General features: G+C 44.6%; 1 protein-coding gene and 1 non-coding gene across 3 annotated transcripts; one reads left to right on the forward strand and one right to left on the reverse strand.

Moving 5' to 3' along the window:
* Positions 1-9,344: 9,344 nt before the first annotated feature.
* On the forward strand, positions 9,345-9,418 carry TRNAV-AAC. Its single transcript has one exon. It is a non-coding gene; the product is annotated as a tRNA-Val (tRNA).
* Positions 9,419-9,491: 73 nt separating this feature from the next.
* On the reverse strand, positions 9,492-13,433 carry LOC123426286 (transcription factor PHYTOCHROME INTERACTING FACTOR-LIKE 13-like). 2 transcript variants are annotated; one of them, XR_006622141.1, is made up of 8 exons: positions 13,209-13,432; positions 12,641-13,124; positions 12,484-12,549; positions 12,289-12,354; positions 11,878-12,174; positions 11,639-11,799; positions 10,514-10,620; positions 9,492-10,406 (listed from the first exon to the last, which is right to left on the reverse strand). XR_006622141.1 is itself a non-coding variant. In XM_045110085.1 (7 exons), exons 1-6 carry the CDS (start codon positions 13,253-13,255, stop codon positions 11,671-11,673), a joined length of 1,089 nt encoding a protein of 362 aa, XP_044966020.1. In that variant the 5' UTR covers positions 13,256-13,433; the 3' UTR covers positions 9,492-10,406; positions 11,639-11,670. The 2 variants fall into 2 exon arrangements, 1 of the variants encoding a protein (XP_044966020.1); XM_045110085.1 differs by lacking the exon at positions 10,514-10,620 and having other exon boundaries at positions 13,209-13,433.
* Between the last annotated feature and the right edge of the window lie 3,072 nt (positions 13,434-16,505).

Consider the following 16,505-nt stretch of genomic DNA (forward strand, 5'->3'; position numbering starts at 1 on the left):
ATGTTCATGCTCAACGCAGGCACTAAATAACAATGATTTAAGTTCATCACTAATCCCGATGGTAGTTGAAGTGACACGGTGCCGACGGCGATTGCATCAACCTTGGAACCGTTTCCTACGCGCATTGTCACTTCGTCTTTCGCCAGCCTCCGTCTATTCCGCAGTTCCTGTTTCGAGTTGCAAATGTGAGCAACAGAACCGGTATCGAATACCCAGGCACTACTACGAGAGCTGGTTAAGTACACATCAATAACATGTATATCAAATATACCTGATTTTTCTTTGCCCGCCTTCTTATCTGCCAGATACTTGGGGCAATTGCGCTTCCAGTGACCCATACCCTTGCAATAGAAGCACTCTGTTTCAGGCTTAGGTCCAGCTTTGGGTTTCTTCGGCGGATTGGCAACAGGCTTGCCGCTCTTCTTCGAATTGCCCTTCTTGCCTTTGCCGTTTCTCTTGAAACTAGTGGTCTTGCTCACCATCAACACTTGATGCTCTTTACGGAGTTCAGACTCTGCGACTTTCAGCATCGCAAACAACTCGCCGGGAGACTTGTTCATCCCTTGCATGTTGTAGTTCAACACAAAGCCTTTATAGCTTGGTGGCAGTGATTGGAGGATTCTGTCAGTGATAGCTTCTTGCGGGAGTTCAATCCCTAGTTCAGCTAGACGGTTTGAGTACCCAGACATCTTGAGCACATGTTCACTGACAGACGAGCTTTCCTCCATCTTGCAAGCATAGAATTTATCGGAGGTCTCATACCTCTCGATCCGGGCGTTCTTCTGAAAGATAAACTTCAACTCCTGGAACATCTCAAATGCCCCATGACGCTCAAAGCGACGTTGAAGTCCCGGCTCTAAGCCATACAAGACTGCACATTGAACTATTGAGTAGTCCTCCTTACGTGCTAGCCAAGCGTTCCTAACATCCTGATCAGCCGTAGCGGGTGGTTCATCTCCTAGCGCAGCATTAAGGACATAATCCTTCTTTCCAGCTTGTAAGATTAGCTTAAGATTACGAGCCCAGTCTACAAAGTTGCTTCCATCATCTTTCAACTTAGCTTTCTCTAGGAACGTATTAAAATTGAGGATGACACTTGCGTGAGCCATGATCTACAACACAAATATATTCAAAGTGGACTTAGACTATGTTCAAGATAATTAGAGTTCAACTTAATCAAATTATATGCTAAACTCCCACTCAAAAAGTACATCTCTCTAGTCATTTGAGTGGTTCATGATCCACTTACACTATCCCAAGTCCGATCATCACGTGAGTCGAGAGTAGTTTCAGTGGTAAGCATCCCTATGCTAATCATATCAACTATATGATTCATGATCGACCTTTCGGTCTCATGTGTTCCGAGGCCATGTCTGCACATGCTAGGCTCGTCAAGCTTAACCCGAGTGTTCCGCGTGCGCAACTGTTTTGCACCCGTTGTATGTGAACGTTGAGTCTATCACACCCGATCATCACGTGGTGTCTCGAAACGACGAACTGTAGCAACGGTGCACAGTCGGGGAGAACACAATTTCGTCTTGAAATTTTAGTGAGAGTCACCTCATAATGCTACCGTCGTTCTAAGCAAAATAAGGTGCATAAAAGGATTAACATCACATGCAATTCATAAGTGACATGATATGGCCATTATCACGTGCTTCTTGATCTCCATCACCAAAGCACCGGCACGATCTTCTTGTCACCGGCGCCACACCATGATCTCCATCAATGTGTCGCCATCGGGGTTGTCGTGCTACTTATGCTATCACTACTAAAGCTACATCCTAGCAAAATAGTAAACGCATCTGCAAGCACATATGTTAGTATAAAGACAACCCTATGGCTCCTGCCGGTTGCCGTACCATCGACGTGCAAGTCGATATTTCTATTACAACATGATCATCTCATACATCCAATATATCACATCACATCATTGGCCATATCACATCACAATCATACCCTGCAAAAACAAGTTAGACGTCCTCTAATTTTGTTGTTGCATGTTTTACGTGGTGACCAAGGGTATCTAGTAGGATCACATCTTACTTACGCAAACACCACAACGGAGATATATGAGTTTCTATTTAACCTCATCCAAGGACCTCCTTGGTCAAATCCGATTCAACTAAAGTTGGAGAAACCGTCACTTGCCAGTCATCTTTGAGCAAAGGGGGTTACTCGTAACGATGAAACCAGTCTCTCGTAAGCGTACGAGTAATGTCGGTCCAAGCCGCTTCAATCCAACAATACCGCGGAATCAAGAAAAGACTAAGGAGGGCAACAAAACGCACATCACCGCCCACAAAACCTTTTGTGTTCTACTCGAGAAGACATCTACGCATGAACCTAGCTCATGATGCCACTGTTGGGGAACGTCGCATGGGAAACAAAAATTTTCCTACGCGCACGAAGACCTATCATGGTGATGTCCATCTACGAGAGGGGATGAGTGATCTACGTACCCTTGTAGATCGTACAACAGAAGCGATTAGAGATCGCGGTTGATGTAGTGGAACGTCCTCACGTCCCTCGATCCGCCCCGCGAACAATCCCGCGATCAGTCCCACGATCTAGTACCGAACGGACGGCACCTCCGCGTTCAGCACACGTACAACTCGACGATGATCTCGGCCTTCTTGATCCAGCAAGAGAGACGGAGAGGTAGAAGAGTTCTCCGGCAGCGTGACGGCGCTCCGGAGGTTGGTGATGATCTTGTCTCAGCAGGGCTCCGCCCGAGCTCCGCAGAAACACGATCTAGAGGAAAAACTATGGAGGTATGTGGTCGGGCAGCCGTGAGAAAGTCGTCTCAAATCTGCCCTAAAAGCCCCATATATATAGGAGGAGGGAGGGGGACCTTGCCTTGGGGTCCAAGGGAACCCCAAGGGGTCGGCCGAGCCAGGGGGGAGGACTCTCCCCCCCCCCCCCAAACCGAGTCCTACTTGGTTTGGTGGGAGGGAGTCCTTCCCCTTTCCCACTTCCTCTTTTTTTTTTCCTTTCTTCCTTTGATTTTTCTTCCTTGGCGCATAGGATTTGGTGGGCTGTCCCACCAGCCCACTAAGGGCTGGTGTGACCCCCTCAAATACCTATGGGCTTCCCCGGAGTGGGTTGCCCCCCTCCGGTGAACCCCCGGAACCCATTCGTCATTCCCGGTACATTCCCGGTAACTCCGAAAACCTTCCGGTAATCAAATGAGGTCATCCTATATATCAATCTTCGTTTCCGGACCATTCCGGAAACCCTCGTGACGTCCGTGAACTCATCCGGGACTCCGAACAACATTCGGTAACCAACCATATAACTCAAATACGCATAAAACAACGTCGAACCTTAAGTGTGCAGACCCTGCGGGTTCGAGAACTATGTAGACATGACCCGAGAGACTCCTCGGTCAATATCCAATAGCGGGACCTGGATGCCCATATTGGATCCTACATATTCTACGAAGATCTTATCGTTTGAACCTCAGTGCCAAGGATTCGTATAATCCCGTATGTCATTCCCTTTGTCCTCCGGTATGTTACTTGCCCGAGATTCGATCGTCAGTATCCGCATACCTATTTCAATCTCGTTTACCGGCAAGTCTCTTTACTCGTTCCGTAACACAAGATCCCGCAACTTACACTAAGTTACATTGCTTGCAAGGCTTGTGTGTGATGTTGTATTACCGAGTGGGCCCCGAGATACCTCTCCGTCACACGGAGTGACAAATCCCAGTCTTGATCCATACTAACTCAACTACCACCTTCGGAGATACCTGTAGAGCATCTTTATAGTCACCCAGTTACGTTGCGACGTTTGATACACACAAAGCATTCCTCCGGTGTCAGTGAGTTATATGATCTCATGGTCATAGGAATAAATACTTGACACGCAGAAAACAGTAGCAACAAAATGACACGATCAACATGCTACGTCTATTAGTTTGGGTCTAGTCCATCACGTGATTCTCCCAATGACGTGATCCAGTTATCAAGCAACAACACCTTGTTCATAATCAGAAGACACTGACTATCATCGATCAACTGGCTAGCCAACTAGAGGCATGCTGGGGACGGTGCTTTGTCTATGTATCCACACATGTAAATGAGTCTTCATTCAATACAATTATAGCATGGATAATAAACTATTATCTTGATACAGGAATTATAATAATAACTATACATTTATTATTGCCTCTAGGGCATAATTCCAACACTAAGGTTCATCATGGTCTTCTCATACACGTTGTCAAACTCCCCATTTTCATCGTAGTAGCCATTCTCCACATTGTCATCGTCGGACGAAATATCCTCGTCATAAGAAACAAGAATTTAACAAAGGCATGATGTCACGAAGCTCAAATAGACATTTATCAAAATTAGGATCATTTGACTTCATTTTGTGAAAGGCAATGCATTTATGGGAAATGGTATCAAGACATTTCAAGGAATAGTCGGGATATCTTTTCTCTAAGTTTTTCCACACAGTATGAGCACACTCAAAATTTTGCAATTTATTAAGCACATTTCTTGGCATTCCTCCAATGATTAGATTTATAGTTTTAAGATTACCAAGCATGTCAAGTTCTTCATCGTGATAAGGATGTAAGGGATCAATGGGAGCCTCATAGGGATATTCAACATACTTGCGCAAATGGAATTCATCAAATATATCAAGTATTTCATCTTTCCATTGTATAAAATATTCCCCATCAAGAATAGGCACTCTACAACTAATATTCCCCAAACTAGACACATCCATCTTCCTCCAATGGTGTTTAAACCAAGGCTATGGAGACCTTGCTCTGATACCAATTGTCAGATTGATAGAAGAGGTGTCTAGAGGGGGGTGAATAGACTACTTGCATAAATTAAAATCTTAGCCTTTCCCAAATTTAATGGTTGGCACATTTTAGCATTTTTAACAAGTCTAATGCACCCTACACATGCTAGTCGACAAATATGGCAACGAAAAGTAAAGACATTGCACATGTAGTAAGGAGTAGCGGTTAGGAAGATCAAATGCAAAGAAGTTGACACAACAATTTTTGGCATGGCTCCCATCAGTGGTGCTATCGTATGTCCGTGATAGTGGAGACTTCAACCCACGGAGGGTAACGGCTGCGAGAGTCCACGGAGGGCTCCACCCACAAGAGGTCCAGGAAGAAGCGACCTTGTCTATTCCATCAAGGCTTCCGTCCACATAGTACTAGCCTCACTCATGATAGATCTTCACGAAGTAGGCGATCTCATTGCCCGTACAAACTTCTTGGTTCAACTTCACAACACGAAGTAGGAGGCTCCCAAGCGACACCTAACCAATCTACGAGGCACCACCCTCCAAAAGGTAATAGATGCGATAGAACGATGAACTCCTTGCTCTTGTGCTTCAAAAGATAGTCTCCTCAACACTCAATCACTCTCTCAAAGATTTGCATGGGTAGGAGAGATTGATCTTGTGGAAAGCAACTTGGGGAGGCTAGAGATCAAGTTTCAAATGGTTGGATTGGAATCTCTTGATCTCAACACATAAGCAGGTGGCTCTCTCTCAGAAAAATGGATCTGGCAAGTGTAAGTGTGTTCTGAGTGCTCCCTCTGCGAATGAGAGGAGGTGGATGGGTATATATAGGCATACCCCAAAATCCAATCGTTACAACATTATTACCCAACTTGGTGACACCGAAATGAATCTGTGTGGTACCGAGTTGCACTAAATGTGGAAACTTTTGAATTCTCGGTGAGACCGTTATATGTATCTCGGTGGTACCGATGCGATGACCTAGACCAGTTTCCAAATCTCGGTGAGACCGATTTCAAACTCGGAAATTCCGATTCTGAAAATCTTCCCAATAGAAAGTTGGTCACTGAATCTCGGTGTCATCGATGTGAAAGTTGGTGGTACTCAGATGGTAGGGTTTGGTATAGGTTCTGTCAAGTGGAAATCGGTAGGGGCGAGTGCAAATAGTTGGTGGCACCGATTTAGCTGGTTTGGCTTTGGACAGGGATATTTTTTGGGAGAATGAGTGAGTATATTTGGTGGCTACCTCTAAGCACTTGAGCAACCAATTCATCATAATACCTCACCCCCTTTTAACAGTATTGGCTTTTCAATGGACTCAAAGTGATTACTTACAAATGTAAAATGTAGAGTCTTCTTGCTTGAAGCTTGAGCCAATCCTATTCCTTCCTTCATCAAGGGGCGTCTCCTCACAATCCTTTAGCCAAGGCTGTCTGTGGACTAAACCTGAAATATAGTAGGTAAAAGTCTTAGTCCAAGAGACAATGTATGTAGTCATGAATTATCAAAACCACCAAGGAAGCATATGTGCTTTTAGATTGACTTTTACAAAGGATAACCTTTAGCTAGTGATTTCGTTGTTACTTGTTTTGGTTGCGTTTTCTAGTAGGATGGCAATGCTGATGGCTGGACCAAGCGTGAGCGCTCATGCGCCTCACGTTTGTGGGCCAGCCAAATAAACAGGGCACACACTTGCTCGGTTCCTATTTACTCGGTTCGCTAGTTCCTAGTTTTTTCGTTTATTATTAACAGTTGACGAGGACCCCATCAATCCTTGACCACTAACTTTTCAAAAAAAAATTACATAATTCAGAAAAGTTGATGAAAAACGAGAAGGTTCAGAATTTTGAAAAAATATCATACAGTTTTCTTTTATAAATTTTAAAAAAGTTCATGATTTTTTTAAATAATACTCCATTCATCCAAAAATACTTGTCGAAGAAATGAATAAAAATGTCTGTATCTAGAACTAAGATACATCTAGATACATCCATTCCTCTGACAAGTATTTTTCGAACGGAGGGAGCACTTCATAGAATTTCAAGAAAAAAATCATGAATTTGAAATTTCTGCACGCTTGAACAAATAAGAAGACCCCCCCCCCCCCCCCCCACCAAAAAAATCAAACAAAAAACTGATCCAAAAACACAAAACAAAGAAAAAAATGACCGAAGACTTCCCAAAACCGTTTGAGAATCTTATGGAAGCTTTCCAAAACCGGGACATGCCATGTTACTTTACAAAATATGCCATGTTAATTTACAAATTTACAAATGGTATGCATTTCACTTTGTAGATGTTTCTCTATAAAATACCATGTTTGGGGGAATATTTTTTATTTATTTTTGCCAAGGACCAAAACAAAAAGGACGTATGTGTAATTATTATTTTTGCTTTACCTGGTCCACTTTGTAAATGGTCATAAAAATTCATTTCAATTAAAAAATCATCCTCTTAATAAAGAAAGTTGCCATCGAGTTAAAAAAAATATAAAAAAATGCTAGGCCAAAAACTGCAATCCACCTAATAATAAAAATCACATGTCAACAATAACAAAATATCATGCTCTTTATAATTAAACTTCCAACTTCCTAATAATAAAAATGCCATGTAAACAATAATAAAAATGTCGTCATGTTAATAATTGAATTCTCTACTGATAATAAATATATCATGTCAACAAACAAGGGAAATGGCATGCTCCCAATAATTGCCATCTTTCTAATAAGGAAAGGTCATGTTATTTAATAAAAATGCCATGTTCTCAATAATAAACCACGATCATGTGAATGATAAAAAAACGACATGTTATTATTTATTAAAATGGCAATATTTTATTAACAAAAAATAGCCATGTGACCTATAATAAAGTGCCATGGTACCTACAATAACAAAAAAGAAAATTACATGTTATCTATAAATAAAAAATGCACATGGCAAGTTAGAAAAAAATCCTCTATTTCTTTTCTTTCATTCAAAAATGTACAAAATCGGATTTTTAGATTTTTTTTGAATGAAAATCGAATGTAGGATCAATTTAGCTTAGAAAAGATATAGAAGTTTCGGTCTGATGTGTTAACAACTAACACAACCCCCTCTCATTCGAGTGGAAAGCTCCCCGTCCCATACAGAGAGGGTTTCTCGTTTGAATCCTGTGCTATCTTTGAATAGAAAAAGGACGCTGCAACGCGTTCGTCGGCCGATCTTTTAAAAAGATCGGTCGGGGCGTTAGCCACTAGATCTTGTGTTAAAAAATGGCTGACGGGTCTTTTGCAACATAGATTATGTTGTAAAAAAATTGCAACAGAGAGCATATTGTGAAAATATCCGTAGATTTTTTTGCGACATAATTTGTTATAGAATAATTTCTGCAACATGGATCATGTTGCGGAAATACGTGTAGATTTTATTTATAACATAGGTTGTGTTGCGGAATGTTTTTTGCAACATCGGTTGTGTTGCAAGATATTTTTTGCAACAAAGTTCTTGTCGTAATTTTTTTTCGCAACAAACATTTTGTTTCAACTATTTTGTGCAACATAGATGATGTTGCAAAAACTTGTGTAAGTTGCCATCATCGTTCCCTGACGTGGCTTGCAACATCGTTGTTATTACAAGATAAGATAAAGATGCACGTGGTAGGTAAAAGAAAAGAACGAAGGTGTGTGAGCATGTTTGATGTCGCATGGATCAAGGACAATCCAACGGCTACGCATCTGGCGGAACTTCTCATGCAATCAGCTAGTAGAGCATTAGCTTTTTCCATAGAAAATACGGAGAACATTCGCCAGGAATCAACACATAGCGAACTACTCTAGCAATCCTACGTTGCAGAATTTTTTTCATCTTAAAATTCTACGATGTTGCAGAACTACTCTAGCGAACTACACATAGCGAATTTTTACAACACACTGATGTTGCAGAATTTTTTCATCTTAAAATTTTCGTAACATGACTATTATTACGGAAGAACTTCTGCAACACGAATGATGTTACAAAAAATTGTCAAGTGGCAAACACACGGGTCATGTGGTGAACGTCCTGACTGACTGATATTACAGGTTATGCGTTGTTCGACCAAACTGTATCTGACAGCTGCGCATGCGGCGGAACTCAATACGTGATCGGCCGGCAGATTGTAATCATTTTCCATAGAAAAAACAGAGAACGTTTGCCAAGAATCAGCATATACCGAACTACTCGAGCAATCCTACGTGGCCAGCGACCTGCGCCAAGGTCCATGCAACGGGGGAGAGAGCGTTCGCCGGGGTTGTCCGCCCAGCGAACATTCACCAGATAGTATTTCTGAATACTTTTGGGTTTGGATCTCTGCGTAAAAGTCATCAACGACATTGTAAGGATCAGCGGCCTGCGTTCGCCAGGAATCTTGCGTCCCTGCGTAAAAGTCATCAGCGAGATTGCAAGGATCAGAGGTCGGTGTGTTCAGAACGCCTACTCTCCTCCTTGCTCCTTTTCCTTCCACTTTATCTTTGCTTTCTTCTTGCGTTTGGTTCGTCAGCTGAGCGTAGTTAGAAGAGAACTTTACCATATGTGGACAAAGCACTAAAGGTTTCGTGGTGTAGTTGGTTATCACGTCAGTCTAACACACTGAAGGTCTCCGGTTCGAACCCGGGCGAAGCCAATAATCTTTTCACATGTTTGAAATTTTGACTAGTTCTGGTTTCCTAGATATATATAGAAGCAAGAGCAAGACGCAAAGAATGAATATCTGTCCTCTTTTTTTTCATGGTATGAATATCTGTCCTCCAAATTGCCAAGCATCTACATCAATCGCTATGATACGAGCATGACAACCAAATCTGGACGTGTAAATGCGAAGCAAAGTCCCAGTCTCCCCTGACGGCGACTGAAGCTGACTCACAATTGGAGTATAACACAACAAAAGATGCAGCATCATTGATATTTTCAGAGACTAATTACCCTGTGACGAAACGGATGATGCCCATCACAGTCCTGATTAACTTGTAACAGGACATCACCACATGCGGTACAATCTTTCCAGGGTTAAGGGTAAGGCGATAATCTCGCGATCCTGATGGCCGAATGAGAATGATCTTCATGTACCACTTGTCTGAATTTCTGAAAGGCATATGCAAACCTGATCTACAATTGTGTCCGAAAAGCACAAGTTTCTTCTGCCTACCCTTGTTTCAGCCGTCCATTCGAATATCGATAGCTCGACCGCGGGTCAACAGGACAGTCCCATTAGGACTCACCAGTGGAGTGGAGTTACATCGGTGGAAAGACGAGCAGAAGTGCACAAGTTGTGTCATTGTGCAGATCCTGGCTCCAACAATGTCATCTCCAGATCTGCAGCATATCGGCACAATCATCTTTTGTTGTCCCTGTCAAAGCCCCAAGTTCATCTCCCATGGACCAAATCCTTCCATAAATAGAAAGGTGGTGCTCAAGACTATTCTTCGGATAAGAATAGTATCTGCTATCCGCAATTCCGCATGATCTCGGGCCCATACGTGTTGGTTGCTTAGTGGTGCCACCAAGGCTCAATGTTGCATGATCTGCCCCTGGCCTTACAGCACAGAGTGTCTTGGTACCATATCTCTTCTCTTCTATGACTAGTTTGCTCTGACCTCCTGTATCCAACCCCCCTGGTTGGTCATTACACAAAAATTTCAGCAACATGTCAAAGATGATAAGTTAAAGAAAGTGTTAAACTTAGCATCGTAATCAGTATTTTATTGCTTCCTGGGAATACCTGCGAGTTATATATGCCAGGTGATATTCTGGCCGTTCGTTAGGGATGTGAAGGACATGTCTGAGTTTCCTTGGCATCTTATATTATCATATAGATAGATGGCCAATCTAAAAAATAAAGTATAGAGCTTGATTAGTATACAAGGCCATAGACGCCCTGGGTTATGCGAACTAGTATTCCCTCCGTTCCAAATTAATTGAAGTTCTAGGGTTGTCCTATGGAAAAATCTGCTAAGATCTACAAAATCAAATAAAATATATTTTATATAGATTATACTGATACTAATTTGGCGTTGATTTATTTGTTCTATAAACTTGGTAAAACTTAAAGACGTTTTTACTTAGGACAAACATAGAACTTCAACTAATTTGAAACAGGAGTATATCATAAGCCTCCACATGAAGATATACTAAACCAAAGAACTTGATTAGTATATAAGGTTCTATTGGTCCTGGGTTATCTGAAACTAGTACCGTATATCATTAGCCTCTACATCGGCCCAATGATCCTGTCTCAATGACGATAATTCTGGGCAATAACACTATGCATAAATTGCTTGTTGGGATAGCATCAAGGATCTGATCTGGCTATTACTAGTAGTATTTTCACTCGTTGCTGATCTCATGCAAGTAATTGTTGCATTCCTTGTCCTGTCTGCATCAAGAGAGCGATGCTCAACCCAATTGCTTGTGAGCTAGTGGGGCTTGTTTTTCTAATCTGACAAAAAAGTCTATTGAATGTAGCAGCGAAAGAGTGAAACGGATGCACAACCGCCACGATCAGAGTTAATCTACTGATTGGACAGGACCCGGAAGGTGCCAAAGGGGAACAAAATATCAAGAACCGATCCATCCGGCGACCGCAATTTGGTAGCTTCCACACTAAGTGGCTACGCTTAAGCGCAGGAAATAATGATAGCATGTACTCCCTCCGTCCCAAAATCAAATTTGAACTAAAAGCACGACGTTTGTTTTGCAGGAAATTGGAGTTTCAGTTTACTGATAGCAAACTTTGTATTGCTGGGAGATTCATCTACTGATATATACATGTCTATTGAAGTTTTAGTTCATCGGTAACAAAATTTATTACGTGAAAATAAGATAAGAAAAATAACTTTACACTGACCAGTAAATCATCTTGCTTGAAACTGCCTGGCCTTATTTTCCCGTTCCGTCAGCAAAAGATGGCGGGCAGGGTCCTGAAGCTGGCATGTCTATGCTAGGCAGTAACTGATGATTCTGGTTTTGTTGTGCCTTTTGAGATGCATAGGGCAACATACCCGGAAGCTGTGAGGAATCGACAGCGTAAGCTAACAGGAGTAAAAGTCTGATAGATCAGGAGGAGATCAACTGTGTCGTAATAACCTGAGATGCCGCTGTTAGCGTGTCGTCTGGATGCAGGAAAGGGTTTCTTGGCTCACCACAGACACCATTGTTTTGCATCTGGTTTGCCACATCGAGGGAATCGATAGCTGGAGATTGGACCTGAGGCATTTGATCGGGGAGATGATTGTTCATAAACGGTGCTACCCTTTTTTGCAGCTGGCTAAGGCTCTGCGCCGTGGGAATGCACGCTGAGTTCAAGCCCACGGCCATCGGCGACATGAGTTGGTGAGCACCAGGGTACATCATGGGCGTCATCCCAGTAGTCATCCACATGATCTGAACCCAAACCAACACTGTCAGTCGAGTACCGTGTTTGACTGAGGAAGAACCACCGTCTTTTTACATACGAAGAGAAATTAGAAATTCAGGGTGTGATTTTGAATTTTGAACCTGAACTTGCAGTTGCAGAGACTTCAAGTACTCGATTGCTTCGTCTAGAATGGACGCCTTGTCGCTCTGCAATTATTTTTCATCTAGGGTCAATCATCCACACCAAAGTACAAACGTAACAATGATTCAAGAACACAATTACTAATGCGGAATCTTCTCGAAGAAGAAGAAGTATGCATACAGTTTCTTTGGTACCTTGTTGCAATGGGGTACGAGTTCTTGCAATGCTTTCATCTTTTCGTTGATCCGATCCCTTCTTCTCTGCAAGACAGAAATATTACAACAGATCAGCAACACTCGTTTGCAACAGATCAACACTGGAATGGAATGGGTGGGTCGTCAGGGCTTTTACCCGCTCTGATTGGTTATGGACCTCGGCAGCACGAGTCCTGCGCTTCGCTGCCGGCCGCTGCGGCCGGGTCTCATTGACGGCCTCACAGTCGTCGGTATCCAGTTCGTCCTCTCGGCGGCTATCCAGTTGGTCCCTCCCCCTCTTGAACAGTAGCGCTTGGCCTCCCGCTGCGGACGAGCCCGGCGATGGCAGCAGCGCCGGCGCCGTCACCGCGTTGCTCCCGCAGAAGCTCGTCCCGGCGCCGCCGCTCCCCGCCACGAGCGCGCCCGCATCCCCGTCGGCGACGCCGTGCCAGAGGTGCGAGTACAGGTCCCTGCCGCCGCCGCCGTCCGGGATCAACCACGCGGTCGCGTCCTCCGCGGTGACGCCGCTCGCCGCGCCGCTCTGGGAACACCGGCGGTGCGGCGTCTGCGCCTGCGCCTGCGCTACGATGGCTCCGTTCTGCCACAGCAGCTCCACGAGGTCGCCGCCCGCCTCCCGCAGTCTGCGCCACGAGAAGGCTCTCACAAGGAACAAGAAGCACAGACACAAGAAACGAATCAATTGGTGAGAGAAGCTCGTAAATTACGGGAGGTGCCTCTTGTGGTTGGGCGGCGGTGTTGCGCCGTCGTCCATGATCCTGGAACCGATCGAGCTGACGGGCCTCTCCACTTGAGCAGAAACCGGCGGAGAGCGAAGCTGTGTGCCAGAGCTGTGGACTGTCTAGCTGGGTTCGATTTTCTCGGGAATAATAAAAGGACGAGAGAAGAGAAGAGGAGAGAAGAGTTGTGCGGCATTCGTATGGAGGGGGAGGATCCGTTGACATCGCTGTCCGCCCTGTGAGTGAGTGTGACTGTGAATCGGCGGCAGGGGCAGCCACCAAGAAAAATACTTGCTCCCTGACTGTGCGGAGATTGAACATGAAAATCCAAATTCAGTAAGTAGAAAAATACTGAAATAGTAGTAACGTAGAGTTTTTTTTAGAAAAAGTAACACCTGCGAAAATGTACCCGATTATCTTGCGTGGTGTTTCGTGGCTATACGTGGAACAACCCATGCTCAACGTGTGGTATTCCTCTTTCAATAAAAAATGCTTTTATATTAGGGAAACGTTTTCCACGAGCGCCGGCCGAACATTTGGCCGGACGCACGCGATCCATACGATCTTCTCTCATCCTGGCAGAACGATTCTCCCGTGTGGTGGGGCGCAGGACCGAGGGGGGCCACCATCTGCGCGTCCCTGTGCTGCTGTCGACGACATCGCCGATCCCTACCCCCCCTCGATCGCCCGCATCGCCAGTTCCTGCCCCCGTCGGCCGCCTGCATCGTCAGATCTAGCCTCCGCCTATCGTCCTCGTCGCGTGCCGTCATAGTCGGGCCGCGCGTATTCAAGTGTTGCAAACGTCGCCTAAAATTGCTTCAATGGCTATTTGAAAAAGCTTCAAACCGACATGAAAAAGCTTCAACCAGGCATATAAAAAAGCTGCAAGCGGTCATTGCCATGGCGAAAATCCTACAAGCGTTGACATAAAATGCTACGACCGTTGACATAAAATGCTACAACCGTTGATGAAAAAAGTTGCAACCAGACATATAAAAAGCTGCTAGCGGTCATTGCCATGGCAGAATGCTACAAACCTTTGACATAAAATGCTATAACCGTTGATGAAAAAAGCTGCAACGGGCGGCCGGTAAGGTGCTCGCGTTTGTTGGCTCTGCAAGGACGGCGACCGGCGACGAGGACGTCCGGCGAGAGGGGGCGACGGGAAAAGGACCCCTCGACCGTCGGGAGGCAGGGGGAGACGGGAGTGGTGGGGAGCGCCGCTGCGCGTTGGACGAGGATGGCCGGTGAGGCGCTCGCATTCGTGGCTCGAGGTTGAGGACGAGAGAGGAGATCTGACGGTCAAGGGATCCCCAATCTGACGGCTGCACTGCGACCGGCGCGAGCGTTCGGGCCGGTGCGTCGGCGCCCAGTACTGCCCTTTATATTAACTTAAAAAATAGTATTCCAGTTTCTAAATATAACTCATTTTAAATTTTTAATGTAAACTACATATGAATGTATATGAATATATTTTAGAATGTAGATTTAGTCATTTTACTTTGTATGTAGTTTTAAAAAGCTTATATTTAGGAACGGAGAAAATATTATCAAGCGGCTACAATCATGATATGGACAACACCCTACTTGTGCAACACCCTACTTGTGCATATCTACCATGCACACAGCCAAAACATGAACTAACTAACAAAATGAAAATAGAAAACTCACATATCGACAACGGTAAAGTCCTGCTGACGCTATGTCCATGTCGAGAGAGGAGTCGATGTAGAGTGACAATAACCATGTGCGGAGGTCGCAAGAGGAGTCATAAAAGATCAACCACCACGACCGTTTGTAGAAGTTGGTGTAGAGCGACCAGATGCAGTCTCATGGTCCACATCTTGAGGGAAGGGGAGGGGAGGTGTTGGGGAACGTTGCATGAGAAACAAAAAAAATCATACACACACGCAATACGTATCCATGGTGTTGATCATCTACGAGAGGGGAGAGTGAATCTACATACCCTTGTAGATCGCTAAGCGGAAGCGTATATAACGTGGTTGATGTAGTTGATAGAGGCGAAGTTGTCTGTGTCTTTCGATGAGATCGTGGGTATCGTTTTGGGTAGAGTCGACTTTGACGATCTCACTACGAACGTGTGAGAACGTCGCGTCTTAGCAATCGCTAAACCAACTTCGAGAGGTTATTGACCACGCCGGAGCACGATCAACCTGACCACGAAGGTCTGTTTCCTGCACGCAAACGAAGAACAAGCAAGAAACTAAGATGCAATCAAGATATTGTGAATATAAGAGGAAAGCTTTATTGATGAAGGTGGGGTTCTGTGACGCCTTTGTCTGGTCGTAGAACACAAACGAAGAACGTGAAGTTGCAGCTATGGTGAACTTGTAATCTAAACAAAACCCAAGTCTAAACGGTGCCCTAAGGGTTGTATATTAAGGACAGTAAAACCGCACCACATTCCAGCTCTCTCACGCATTCATGTTCTTGACCGTCAGATTTCGTTGATAGACTGTTGCTGGTCGTCCGATGCGCCTTCCCTCGTGTGTGGGCTGCTCTTGGGCCGACTGTCCTATGGGCAGCTACTCCCGAAACTAAATCGAGGCCCTCTCGTTCACCTGTACCCTGCAACGTCCGATCCATGATGAACGACCATCCAGTATTTTCTCCCATTCCCTATCCGACCGCTCCTCTCTCTCGTTCCCCAATCTCTCCTCTCTCGCACTACGTACGTTGCGCCGCCACCGTTGTTGGATCGCCGCCTTCTTCTACGCCTACCCTCTACTGCCATCCTTCCCCTCTCTTCCCTAAAGGCGCAGCAGGGAGCATCTTTTTCTTGAGCCGGCGACAAGCTCCATCCCAGATCGGTGGCGCACTACACCTTTGAAGCATGTGTCCGATTTTTCAAGACATATCTGGAGTCCTTGGGAGCGCCGTCGCCAGATCCACTACACCGAGCGCCCAGCCGGAGGTACGTGCAGACAACGGATCGGTTTCAATTGGGGCCTCTCGGTTGGGAAGGGGTCAGGGCATGCATCCCTTCGAGGGGCTCGAATGGGTGTAAGACAGGTTCGTTCATGTGCAATCACCAATTTATTCTACATATGATTTCTTTATTTACAGATCATATGTAGATGTCTATAGAAGGTGATCAGTATATTAGAGGCTTCAAGAATTCTGAATCGGAAGTTGTCAAACTTGAGTACCCGAATTTCGTTGATCCAGATGAGAGTCATGTAAGTTGTATTTAGTTCATGTGATTTGTTGCCCAAACTCATCCATATACAGACATCCTGGACTGATTGCTTAACAATTTATTTT

The sequence above is a fragment of the Hordeum vulgare genome, chromosome 2H (assembly GCF_904849725.1).
Source record: "Hordeum vulgare subsp. vulgare chromosome 2H, MorexV3_pseudomolecules_assembly, whole genome shotgun sequence".
Taxonomy (NCBI): domain Eukaryota; kingdom Viridiplantae; phylum Streptophyta; class Magnoliopsida; order Poales; family Poaceae; genus Hordeum; species Hordeum vulgare.